The 12,844-nt window shown below is 34.5% G+C and overlaps 1 protein-coding gene and 1 long non-coding RNA gene across 2 annotated transcripts in view; one reads left to right on the top strand and one right to left on the bottom strand.

The window, feature by feature from the left end:
• Positions 1-9,265, bottom strand: part of LOC108369862 (speract receptor-like) — a 26,153-nt gene extending 16,888 nt beyond the window's left edge. The window contains exons 1-5 of the mRNA XM_017625060.1: positions 9,131-9,265; positions 8,728-9,055; positions 7,241-7,479; positions 7,048-7,170; positions 6,788-6,974 (exon numbers count right to left, since the gene is read on the bottom strand). Of these exons, the coding sequence (XP_017480549.1) occupies positions 6,788-6,974; positions 7,048-7,170; positions 7,241-7,479; positions 8,728-8,974 (796 nt within the window). The 5' untranslated portion in view covers positions 8,975-9,055; positions 9,131-9,265. The remainder of the gene's footprint in view (positions 1-6,787; positions 6,975-7,047; positions 7,171-7,240; positions 7,480-8,727; positions 9,056-9,130) is intronic.
• Positions 6,540-6,970, top strand: LOC108369868 (uncharacterized). The gene is made up of 3 exons (XR_001848573.1): positions 6,540-6,648; positions 6,805-6,858; positions 6,926-6,970. It is a non-coding gene; the product is annotated as an uncharacterized LOC108369868 (long non-coding RNA).
• Positions 9,266-12,844: the final 3,579 nt, after the last annotated feature.

Here is a 12,844-nt window from a genome sequence, read left to right as displayed (position 1 = left end):
GGCGACGTCGACAATTGCAGTCCTGCAGCCAAGATGTCGTGCTGTCGTCAAAATAATTGTGTCCGTAAGAACGTGTGTATTTAAAATTTGACAGATGCTGCTTGTCGCTTGCTGTCGTCAAAGTGTTCCGAGCTTAACACAAATTACTGAAATTACACATTTCGATGTGTTATTTAATACATATATAGGGGATTCACAAGACGTGTTAACCGTCGTAAAATCTTAAGCTTAACATTTTTTTTATGTAAAATAACAGTTAAAATGGTTTTAGGGGGGCTAATTATATATTTTTATCGAATTAAAAACATTTCGGTGTAGTTATAAATCCTCTAAAAGCATTTTAACGGTAATTTTATATATAAAAAAAAAATAATTAATTAAGGGAGACACCTTCTGGAAAGTAACATGATCACAGGGTGTATCCCGAAAACCATTTTAAGCTAAACCTTCAGGGATTATATTCTTGCCAAGACCCACAGGCATGAGCCGAAATTGCGTCGCAAGTTTTATGATCGGCTTGGGTAAGGTTTAACCACTTAACCCCCCTTTGTTTTCGTCGCTACTGAATTCTATAAACTATCAGCTTTCACAAAATTTAAAATATACATGTGTATTTAAAAATGTCATGAAAATTGTGTTGCTAGCTTCATGTTGCAAAATGTTTCAAGGAAATGTTGTGGAATTTCACACTTATTTCTTGTTTATTTCTTATTATGCTATGCTTAAGAACAAAATATTTTTAAATCGACAAAACATTAATAAGAAAATTTGAAGGATTTTAGATATTGGGTATGGTAGCACGAAATGTCACAATCTGCTTAATTGTCAGGTTGTTAATATGGCGACGAAAAAGTGACAATGGAACTACCTTGTTTTTTGTATCATGATGTAGGGTTCGAAATTACAGACTTTTAGTATCAGTTTTCGGACTTTAAAAAAAATTCTGTGGTAGAATCTGGGAAAAAATGAGATCTGGGTTTGGATCAAACTTTGTACAAAAATTGAAACAATTCTGCAAGGTTTCACCTAAATTCCAAACTTTTTAATTATACTCTAAAACAAGTTTAATTTTAGTATATAAACTGCCAGACTGAAGTTGCTAAAAATTGCGTGAGTTTTGGCAATTTTTTTTCCTTCACAGTTTAAAGCAATTCCTTTCATATCAAGATATTTTTCGAACATATTTTAAGAGATTTCTAAAGGCATAACAAGGCGGGGGAGATAAATGAAGTTTTCGAAATTGTACCAAACGTCAGAAAAAAATGTATCAAATCTAATAAAAATTTACCAACAAAAAATTTTAAACGCTTTCACAAAAACAATAAATGTTTAAAAGAAATATACATTTATTTAACGCCTTTTAAATAAAACATCTTGTAAAAATATACATATATGGGTATTTTCATACGTCGCATACGTGACAGTCGTTTCAATGTGATAAATCGAGGGTTTTTAATTGTAATCTGTTTCTACATTTAGCTTTTATCAGATTCTGAACAGAAAAGTCACGATCAATTTTTGCGGAGGAATGTGGAATAGACAATAAAGGTATTTTAAAAATGTTTGCAAGCATCCGGTCGTTCAGTTCGTTTTGAATTTATTTAATTCGTTCCATAACTTGCATATATTTAAATTTTGTTAAGTTTCCGTGTAGTACAAATTTTGTCGAAGTTTGCATGGAGTAAAGAAGGAAGAAAGTATTTGTATAAATACTTAGTAGAAGTTTTTAACCAGCGTAAATCTAAAACCAATAGAAATACACACAGCGCGGCATTTCCAAAATGTACCAAAAAGGTCCATTGTGGCAACTTTATCATCACTGTAACAAGGTAGAAGTGATTTCGACATTTCTCTCTTTTGAACTGCGACTGTAATGTCAACTCTTAACCTATGTAATTCAAAACTTTAATTTTTTAATTTCAATTTTCAATTTTGAGCTGTGCGGCTGATTTTAAATACATACATACAAAAATAAAATGAAAAGGAATTACGAGCGGTGCGCTCTGTGTGGCAAGAGCCAGGACAACAAACTTGTGCGTTATTTTAAACCTCCTAATTGTCAAGTGAAGCGACAACGGTGGGAAAATAGCTGCGGTGTTCCATTAGGAGGCTCTTCGCGTGTGTGCGAACACCATTTTAGTGCCAGTGACTTTATTTGTTGCCCATCATACTCCTTGAGTTATCTGAAGTGTCGGTCGTTCCTGAGGTGTATGTGGGGACGAAGTTAGCTGTTGATGCACAGACCCAAACTGAGTAAGTCTGCCATATACAAGCACAATCCACGAGTACATTAACATATACATATAAGCAAATGCTCCGCGAAAAAAACAAAAACTTTCATTTCATAGATATTGAATTTTATCAAATATGGTACATGCATAACAAAGGGTTAATTTCTTTGTTTACGTTTTTTGACATTACAGTCAGGTATGAGAGAGCTCGACTGAATTGTCACTTCTACCTTGTTGAATATGCCTTGATATTTCTGCAACCTTGCGGAGCAGTGTTGCCGTTTTAGGCCTTTGGTGGCTAGATTTAGCTACCACATACCTTTTTTGGCCACAGAAATTTAAAATTGCCCCTAGCCCTTTTTTTTAGCCCTTTGGTGAATTTATTAATAAGGCATAAAATATTTGCTTAATTTAAACTAAGAAAGACTAATACATATACATATGTGCATTGTATGTTCCTTACGTTTTTATACATACACTAGCAGACCCGACGAACTTCGTCCCGCCCAAAATTTTTATATATTTTATTAAAACTTTTCGGTCCAACATTTTCACCAACAATTCACGTTTACGATTTTCATTGGCACATTTGTCTGCTAAGATTAAGGTTTGGTGGTCATTTGCCGCTTTAAATAACCTAAGGAAAGTGTTATATCCGTTCTTGAAATTCTCCAGTTGTGCGGCATTTCATAGCACGGTTATTCGCAAAGCGAAATAAATTTTTTCCTCTTCACTCCCTGGCGGCAACAATGACCCGGTTCTATAGTGAATGTCCTAGAAGCTTTACAGTATAGTAGGTGGCAATTTCAAAATGGGTGCGAATCATTGTTCTACAGAAATGCAATATACATATACTTATTTCAGACGAAATACCTTAAAAGTTTGAACGCATAATAATATTGGAAAATCACATCCATTGGGCCAATTGCAACGCAGGACCGTCGATATACTCAATGGTGCAACAGGTCGATTTAGACTGACCTTCACGGCCCCTTTTCTCACTTGGCTATTTTTAGTAATAGCTCGACTTCAGCACCACTTGGCAGCACGTTTTTGCAATAGTATTGCATACATATTTAAAACATTAGCCAAATCGGATCATAAATAAGATTTTTAGTAATAACTCAACTACAGCGCCAACTGTCGGATTAAATTGTGAAACTAAACCATCCAGAGACCCACTCAAATACACAAAAAGTTTCGTTAAAATCCGTACAACCATTTAGGAGGATTTCACTCACAAACACACCTACAGAAGAATAAAAAAATTCATTCAAAGATAGCTAAAGGTCGGTACGTTTGTAGGCCTCACACCCCTTTTCAAATAGCCCAAATTTTCTCCATGAGTATGGGCTTGATTTCAACTATATACATATCTCCATACGAAGTTCCGGTACTGTACCATGAATACTTTCAGAGATATGCAGTATAAAAATTCGATTTATATAGGAGGTGCCACGCCCCCCTTTCCAACAGCTGCCCTCTTTCTTCATGAGTATGCGATTGATTTCGTATATCTCCATACCAAGTTCCAGAACTCTACCATGAACACTTCCAAAGATAGGCAGTATGAAAAATTCGGTTTGTATGGAAGATGCCACGCCCCCTTTTCCAATAGTTCCAATTTTTCCTCAAGAGTTGATTGCGTATATCTCCGTACCAAGTTCCAGAACTATACCATGAACACTTCCAGAGATATGCAATATGAAAAATTTGGTTTGTATGGAAGATGCCACGCCCCCTTTTCCAATACTTCGAATTTTTCTCCAAGAGTATGCGATTTATTTCGTTTATCTCCATACAAAGTTCCAGAACTCTACCAAAAAATTTGTAAGAGAGATGCCACACCCCTTTTTACAATAGCTTAAATTTTTCTCCAAGGGTATGCGATTGATTTCGTATATCCCCATACCAAGTTCCAGAACTTTACCATGCACACTTTCAGAGATGTAGCATGAGAAATTCGGTTTGTATGGGAAGTGCCACGCCCCCTTTACATATAGATTTTTTTTAGCCTAAAACCATCTTTGGGACACGTGCGGCAGGTGGGAGTTTAAAAAAAATCGGTTCAACCGCTCTTGAGCCTTGCGAAAACTAAAAAAACGGCTCTCAAAATATATATTAGTTGAGATATATTATATATTATATTTATATTTTGACAGTATCCGTTGTTTCTGATTGGCGCAAAAAAATCTTGCCTAGTGACGAATTCGCCCCTTGATATGGTCGTTGCTCAAAGCTATTTATATTCGACATTGCATGAGAATTGGAAAACAGGAATCTATAAGCTTATCCAGGCAAAAAGCTACTTACATACCAAATTTTAAGCAAATCGGACCATAAATACGATTTTGTCGAACAGATCGGTCCCTGGTCCACTTCTCGGAAAACGTGGATCATATATGTTAATATATGCTAAAAAGCTACCTACGTACCGAATTTTAAGCAAATCGGACCGTAAATACGATTTTTTCGAATAGATCAGTCCCTGGTCCACTTCTCGGAAAAAATGGACCATATATGCTAGTCCTATTCTGTTTTACAACCACTTTTTACTCACTTAAATAAATAGTTTATTGAAACTGAAAATTATTTAAATGAGAATTAAATACAAAATTAAATTAAAGTTAATTTCCACTTAAGTAGTTTGGTGAAACTGGCTGTTAAATCAAAATTAAAATTGATTGGTGAAACTGAAAATTCGAAAATTAAAGTAATTTTCACTTAAATAATTTGGTGAAACTGGCTGTAAAAGTGTAACTTAAGAAAATGTGAAGTAAAATCTAAACTCAACAGATCGCTAAGTTTTTAAAAGTGCTGCTAATTTCTGGGTAATGGAATACATACAAAGTACATACGAAATTACAGTTTGAAGTTTATGCGAAGTTGTGCGAAGTTATGCGAAGTATGCATAATCAGACCATAACTCAATTTCCAATTTTTGTTCTGCGTCACATTTTGATTTGACATTTCGCTCAATGAAATCAAATGCAAACGCACGTAAGCCATTTTCGGGTGACGCAAAACAAAAAATTCTACGGCGTGCGTACCAAAACGCAAGCCGCGAATATTAAGGTTATAGCTGAAATACAATGCCGGCGAACGGCGAACTCACCACAGCGAAATTCGCGCTGTCAAAATTAGAACACCCGCAAGCATATGAAATTGAACACAGCAAAAGCGAAATGCGAAGTTCGCTTGGCGGCGTTTCATGGCGATAGATTTATTTCTATCGCCCTGCTGGGCGATGACAGCTGTGCGTGCCAAAGGTGGCCGTATTTGTTTTTTGCTTTCAAAGTTTTAAAAGAAAACAACCTAAACACAATTTATTTTTGTTGTTTGAAAAATATAGTTGTGGATTCGTTAAATCTGGCTTGAAACAAATTATTTACAATAATCTTTCTTTGTTTTATATATTTATATTTGTTATCATTTCCTCATTTCTAAATATGGTTTAGTTTTTTCTAAATATGGTCACCCAAATTATAAAGGCGACCAAATGGGATCAGCTGTTTTCGCTATCGCTCTAATTCTGTTTAAGTAGGCGAAATAGCTGGGCGAACGGTGAACGACAGCATCGCCCAATTCGGCGAAGTTTGCCGTTCGCCGGTATTGTATTTCAAGCATTAGCCTGTTAAACTTGCGCGTTTTTGTTTTTGTTTTTCGAACCGTTGAACCGAACCGAAACCCCGATTCAAAGTCCCAAAAAACCGCTTTGACGAGCACTAAATCTAGTGCTTAAAGCACCAAGTTGGCAACTATGGCTCATACATACGTATAAAAAAAAAATATTTTGGAGCGGGTGTGGAGCAAAGTGAAATAAAATACCGGAGCGGAGCGATGGAAAAAACTTTGCTTTAATTTTTTTTTAAGGGGTACTTGTTTCTGGAACGCCACTGATTACAATGCATGAGCGGAGGACGGACACTAAAATAAGAAAGAACTCGTGAAATTCGCTCACATCTTTATTAAAATTATCCGATCACAACTGATCGTGTTACGATTATTTACTGCTATAAACCTTGAAATGTATTCAAAAATTTGGGCCAAAATCCCGGCGGTACTGCAATACCGGGCCAACCCGTGACAGAGGTGGAGCAAGCTCCTAAAACACTCCGTCTATTTCCAAAAATCAGTTTAACATTTGTTGTCCTCCGATTAGAGGTGGGTAACTCAACTCAGAGTTGAGTTATTGAGTTGATTCCTATAAGTGAATCGGTAACTCAGACTCCCTGTCCAAAAAAAATGTAACTCNCAAACCGAGTCGCAGATAAACTATTTCTCTTGAAATGTGCAAAAGGTATATGAGAATTACACTAGCAGGATAATGATCGAACGAAAGCAGGATCAAAAGGATAATGACAAAAACTTGCCTGTAACTGCAGAATATGCTGAGCAGCGGAGAATTCACTTACAGGTAGGAGTTTGCACAAAACGTATTCATACATACAAGCTCTTTGGCTGTCATCAGTATACATATTTATGTATGTACATAGGCATATATGCATATCTACAATGACGACTCCCTTTCCTCTTAAAATTCACTTTTTACTCACTGCGTGTATTTTTGTAGGTACGCTCTACCAACTCATCGAAAGGATTCACCATGAAGCCGTGATGATAAATGGTATTCCATGTTTGTATATCGCGCACAATTACGCCAGCATTGTGTAAAATATTCTGTATTGTCTCAGCAACCGGATGAAAAGGGCTATGTGGACTATCCAAATACAGAAAGGAAACCTAGTAAACAAATATTTTAAAGTAATTAAAAAACTATGTTTTAAAACATTAAATGCATACCAAAGCCACTCACCTGCGTCCAATTAAAAGCTAAAAGCAGTGAAACCACTGACTTTGAAATTTGTGTATCCGGCGGACGCGTGCGCGCAAAAGTGGGAAAGTCCTGTTTATTTGACGTGTCGCGGTGTATGCAGTACTGCAATAATTTAAGGATTAGTAGCATAATTTATAATTTGGGGTGATATGCTTTAGGTGGCTTTGTTTACATAGGATATCATAGGTAAATTGAAGGCGGCTGCCATGCGCCCCTCATGCACGCAGGTCTCTTGTGGTCCAATATAGCCGGCTACTTGCCGAGTCCAAAGTGAGGCCGTTTGCCGTATGCTCGATACTTCATCACCATAGGTTTCGGCCACAATGAATTCCAGTGAATGACCGAGTTCCTTAAGCCTGCCAGCATTCACTTGGGAAACGGCGAGTGTAATGGCGCCGGAGATGGTGATGCCTGTAAAGAAAAAAATTGTGTTTAGACTTGTTAATTAACATTTATAAACCTTGTAATTAAAAAAGGTAAAATAGTCTTAATAGTAAAACTTGAAACAGTCGATTTAGAAGTTTTCTATATACATAAAACGCGAAGGGATTTTTTGCCCAGTTCATCAGATCTGCACAGTTCGTTCGATTTTCAAAGGTGAGGTGTCAAATTGAAGGGCTTAGGGTGTGGATGTTCAATAAGGTTTTACTGTTTCGAAAAGAGTTTCCACCTGTTAGAAATTAGGCTCAAATTATTTAAAAAGCTGAATCAATTACTACAATATGGATATCAACCGGAATGGGGTTGAAAAGGCTTTATACCTTAACTACGTATAGGAGGTTTGCCACATGTTCAAAAAATGTAGTTAAATTTTAATTAAAGAAATTTGGTTAGTGCATAAGGTATCACTATATGGGTATCAGACAAAAGAGGTTTAAAAGGTAGTAGTTTGACAATATTTTGAAGAGGGTTGCCACCTATTTGAGAAGTCGAATTAAATTATTTTATACCCAAGTTATATGAAATATTAAAAATGGATATCAAATGAAAGAGATTTAAGAAATATTTAGTTTGTCAATTTAGAATAATTTTGATATATTTGAGGGTTGCCCCAGTTTAAAAGGTTAAATTAAAACCATTTGATAAATTAAATGAATTACTAAACGATGGTTATCTATGGAAATGGGTTTGAAATCCTTTATTTCAGAACTATATTTAGGAGGGTCGCCACGTTTTTGAAAAATAAATTTCAACTTAATTCATCAGTTACTTTAAGAATTTATCAGAATACCGCTAAGACCTCGTCATTAGAAGATCTTTCAATTATTTTTTCGAAAGACAGTAAAGAGCTTTACCATGGCTGACTTGTCTTTTGAAAGACCATAATTTGTTGAAAGACAGTTGCCAGAATTGCCTTGTTAATTGCTGTACATACATATATATGAGGTGGCGCTGAAGTCGAGTAATGTGTCCTTCGGATCCAAAGATCCCTCAGCAAACTTGCTACATAATACCTGTTTGTCAGATTCGGGTCGTATAGACTCATAACCTTGAAATACAGATTGCGGTCGATCGAAAGAAAAACTCTAAAGCTTAAAGCAAATTCCGATAGAGATGGAGTAAGAAAGGATCAACACGGACTTGAACAATCGGGACTTGAACAATTGGATTTATTTAGTTTATTTCTAAAATATTTCCGACTTCTATTTCTCAACTCACCTGGTCGCTGATAATCCAAATTTCCCGGACTGCGCTGTGAGCCGGTTAAATAACCCAAAGTAAATACTTCCGCTGAGACTTTGCTGATACTGCGGTGATTCAAGCTTTTTGTTGGCAACGGTAGAATGCTCAAATCAAAATTACCAATTAATAGTAAAAATATAATTACAAATAATGAACGCGTTAATGATAACGGTAACGATAACGATAGTAAATGCGTCGCAGACGTGCAAAGGAGTGTCTTCATTACGCGCAACGACGATAGGTTTTATTTTCCAACTACTCAAAATTACTGTTAAGTACTTGTGTGTGTGTGAGTGTGCCTTTTCTGCAAATGATTACAATCTAAACTTAACTTTCTTTGATCAACAATGTTTTTCTTTATGATTTTAAGCTATTTAACTGGTAAGTACGTTTGGCACGCGACGGACAATCTGGTTGGCAGTGTTGTTTGCTTGCTGAGCAATGTGGAATATTTGGCTGCAGCAATTTCAGCATTTTTAAATTTTTGCAAAGCGATTTCACTAACTTTAAGTACCTTTTTTGATTTAAGTACTTTTTTGTTTTAAGTTTACATCTTTCAGATTTTCAAATTTTTGTATATATTTTGTTTCTTTTACGCTTCATTATTAAAAATTTTGTATGCACTTTGTTTCGATTATTAATTATTCCTCATTTTCTTTTTACTGTTAGCACAATGCTAATTTTCCTTGCATTTGCAGTCACTCCTGCTTCAGCAATGTCCTTTGCTTTCGTTCACGTTACATTTTTGTTGACTTAGCGGCTTCATTTTGTCCTTTAACGCCATTGTGTTCAATTTTTCATTAATTTCTTGTTACGAATATCTATCTGTTAGTGATGGTCAATACTTTAACCTCACGTATTCATGTGTGGCCATATTCTTCCCGGGATGCTTCCCTTGTGCTTCCCTTGTGGCCTATTGATTTACTTTTAAGCCTTAATAGCTCGCCTTTAATATCCAGTTATAATACTTGTTCACGCTGCTACCTTTTATTTTTACTGTGCCATTTATACTGTTTGCTAACAATTTCTGTGGCTAGTTGTATATAATTCCACTTTTCTTTGAATAGGAGGTTGGCTTTGGAGGTTTACTCTGGTTTTTGTCCACGGATTAATTTCTATTAGCTGAAAGTAAAAATAAAAAGATAAACATTAAATCAAATATTTAGTGACTTTAAGGCAATCTTACTAATCCTACTAATTTTATAAATGTGAAAGTTTGTGGGTGAGTGAGTGGTGAGTAGGTTGGCTGCTCTTTCACGTTAAGACGATATTTGATTGAAATTTGTCACACATAGAGGTGTCAAATATAGGATATTTTGGGAAGAGAGTTGCCACCTTTTTCAATAGGTTACATAAAATATTAAAACAATGTATCAAAGGAAAGCTGCTGCTCATAAACGATTTATTTCGAAATAATTTGGAAGAGTGTGGCCACGTGTTCAAGAAGTTAAAATCAATTTAATGAACAAGTTAAATGAAATATTGCCATATGGGTTTAAAACGAAAGTGGCGTAGGAAAAATTTACTTCGGAAATTGGTAAATGAACTATGAATTTTACATGAGAAATTAACGGATATGTTAAAGAAGGCACCATTTGGAAACCGTTTTTGAAAAGGGTTGCCACCCGTTTAGACATTTAAAATCATTTTAAATTAAATATGTTAATATAGGGGTAAAACGAGAGATTTTTTATGAGGGTGTTTAGAAAGTCAAAATTGATTTAATTAACAAGTTAAATGAAATATTTTAATATGGGTGCCAAGCGTGAGTGAGGTTTAAGAAAGCTTGATCTCGAATATGGATTGTAAGAGGGTTGCCACCTGTATAGGAATTAAAAATTAATTTAATTTACATGTTATATATTTTATTAGTAGTAACAACCGAGTCAAAGCTCTATTTAGAAACCATTTCAGACGAAGGTTGCCACCTGGTACAAAATTCAAAATCAATTTAATTTGCAAGTTTAGTTAAAACTTGTAAAATGGATACCAAACCTGGGAGGACCATGGATAACTTAAAAAACTTACAAAAAAGTATTGAGCTCAAAACCAATACGATAGAAAAATTTCGTCAACCTGGTGTATGCTTCACACCTTAAAGAGTTAGTCAATTCAGATTTTTGCATTAAAGTTTTGAATAAACAACTTTCCCTGTATTCTAAGCACATAATTGCATTCGGAAATACTTTACACACCCATTTAATATTTCCACTTCGTTGAATCGGACATTCTACCTTGATTGCGCATTGCAGATTTTCACTTCCATTCCTTTGGAGATTTTTAGCAGCGCAAATTTACCACCCATTCTGACTCTTGCTTTTTGCCACTTAACAACACACTTTTTGGCGAAAGGACTGTGCGTGCTCCTGTAAGTGACTTGTCTACTCCTTTGCCTTGTTTTTTCTACCATCCACTTCCTGCTCCTTAATTCTTTACAAGCTACCATTTTAGCTGACAATTGAAAAAGAAGCTCACTAAGAAAACAACTTAATTTTCGACGCGTTCGTTCTAGCGCGTACACTTTTATTTAGTTGCTGGTGTGCTAGTGAAAGTACGATTTTAATTTAGGAGAACCGAAGAAGTGCACGGAATAAATTACTTCATAGACAAAACCCAGGCGCAAAATGAGCTTTTTCAGCAAATTTTGATGGATGTAACGAAACGGAGGTGTATAGACTCAGCAATATATTTGAGAAAAAGTTTAGTTTATAATGCCCTTGGTTGTGGTGTGTCCTAAAAGTTTTTCTTTGCAAAAATCCATAATTCAGAATTCTTAAGATGCCCTCGGCAGTTATTGATGAAAATTGTCATGGAAAAATTCACTATGAAGGGAATATTCTACAACTAAGTGAAGCATACCAATCGATTTCATTTTGTACCGAGACTCAAATTTTAAAATAAATTTTTATTTATTTTAAAATAAACATTGAATAAAAATTCAAAATTTAAAAAAATAACAATTTGATTTTTATATTATAAATCCAAAACAACAATTATTTTTGATTTTTATATTGTATGGCTTAGATAACAGTTATTGAAGAGTTTTATTTATAAAAGTCATCAATAAAAATCAGTCAGTGACTTTTACTTTTAAAAGTCATTAATATAAATCAGTGACCGACTTTAATTTTTTAAATCAATCGTATAAAAGTCATTAACATTTTTCGCAGTTAAGAAGGTCTTCGAAAACGAAAGTTTACTACGACTTATTCAAATGACTTTTATAAGTATGATTGGAAAAAGAAAGATCAGTGACTGGTTTTTGTTTATGACTTTTATAAATAAAATTCTTCGATAACTGTTATTTAAGACATATAATTTAAAAATCAAAAATAACTGTTATTTGCAGATTATTTAAATAAAAATCAAAAATAATTGTTATTTTCGATTTATAAAATAAAAGTCAGAAATAACGGTTATTTAAAGAGTAATTAAATAAAAGTCAAAAAATAATTGTTAAAGAGTGATTTGTTTAATAAAAGTTGTAACTGTTACGGTCCGTGATAAAAACTGAAAGCACCTCGGTAGGCGAATTCTTAAATCAAAGGCTTTACGAAGATGACTCTTGAAGATGGCTAAATGGGACCACAAAATGAGTCCCGTTCTACGGAGGTTTCGATTTCAGATGTCATCCGTCTTCCAGGCCTCTTTACTTTACTATCTTACTAGAGTTATAAAATCGGTTTATAAACAAAAGAGAGTAGGTGCGATTTCGATATTTTCGATAACGAAGATAACGAAACGATTTGAATTACCTATGAAATGATAATAATATCGACAAATATTGTAGAATTTAATCGACAAACGTATCCGTTACTCATATCGATATCGCTTCTAGCAAATGTTTCTAATTGTATCGATGAATAAATGTATCTATAAGATAACGATAATTATACCGTTAGCGCATATATTGCAATCGAAAAAAATAAAATCGATAATTTTTAAATAACCGTTAACGCCAAAGAAACAACTTTATAGCAAATTAGATATTGATATATTTAGTGCATCGATAAGTATGGACATACATTTCGCTCATTTACTTCAATTGTGTCACAACTCAAAAAATACAATTATTGAGCTAAGTATTTCTATA

This window comes from Rhagoletis zephyria, unplaced genomic scaffold, assembly GCF_001687245.7.
Source record: "Rhagoletis zephyria isolate East Lansing unplaced genomic scaffold, Rhagoletis_zephyria_1.1 Rzeph_scaffold_00059, whole genome shotgun sequence".
Taxonomy (NCBI): Eukaryota; Metazoa; Arthropoda; class Insecta; order Diptera; family Tephritidae; genus Rhagoletis; species Rhagoletis zephyria.
The sequence above is the reverse complement of the archived record's forward strand: the minus strand, read 5'-3'. Positions and strand labels throughout refer to the sequence as shown.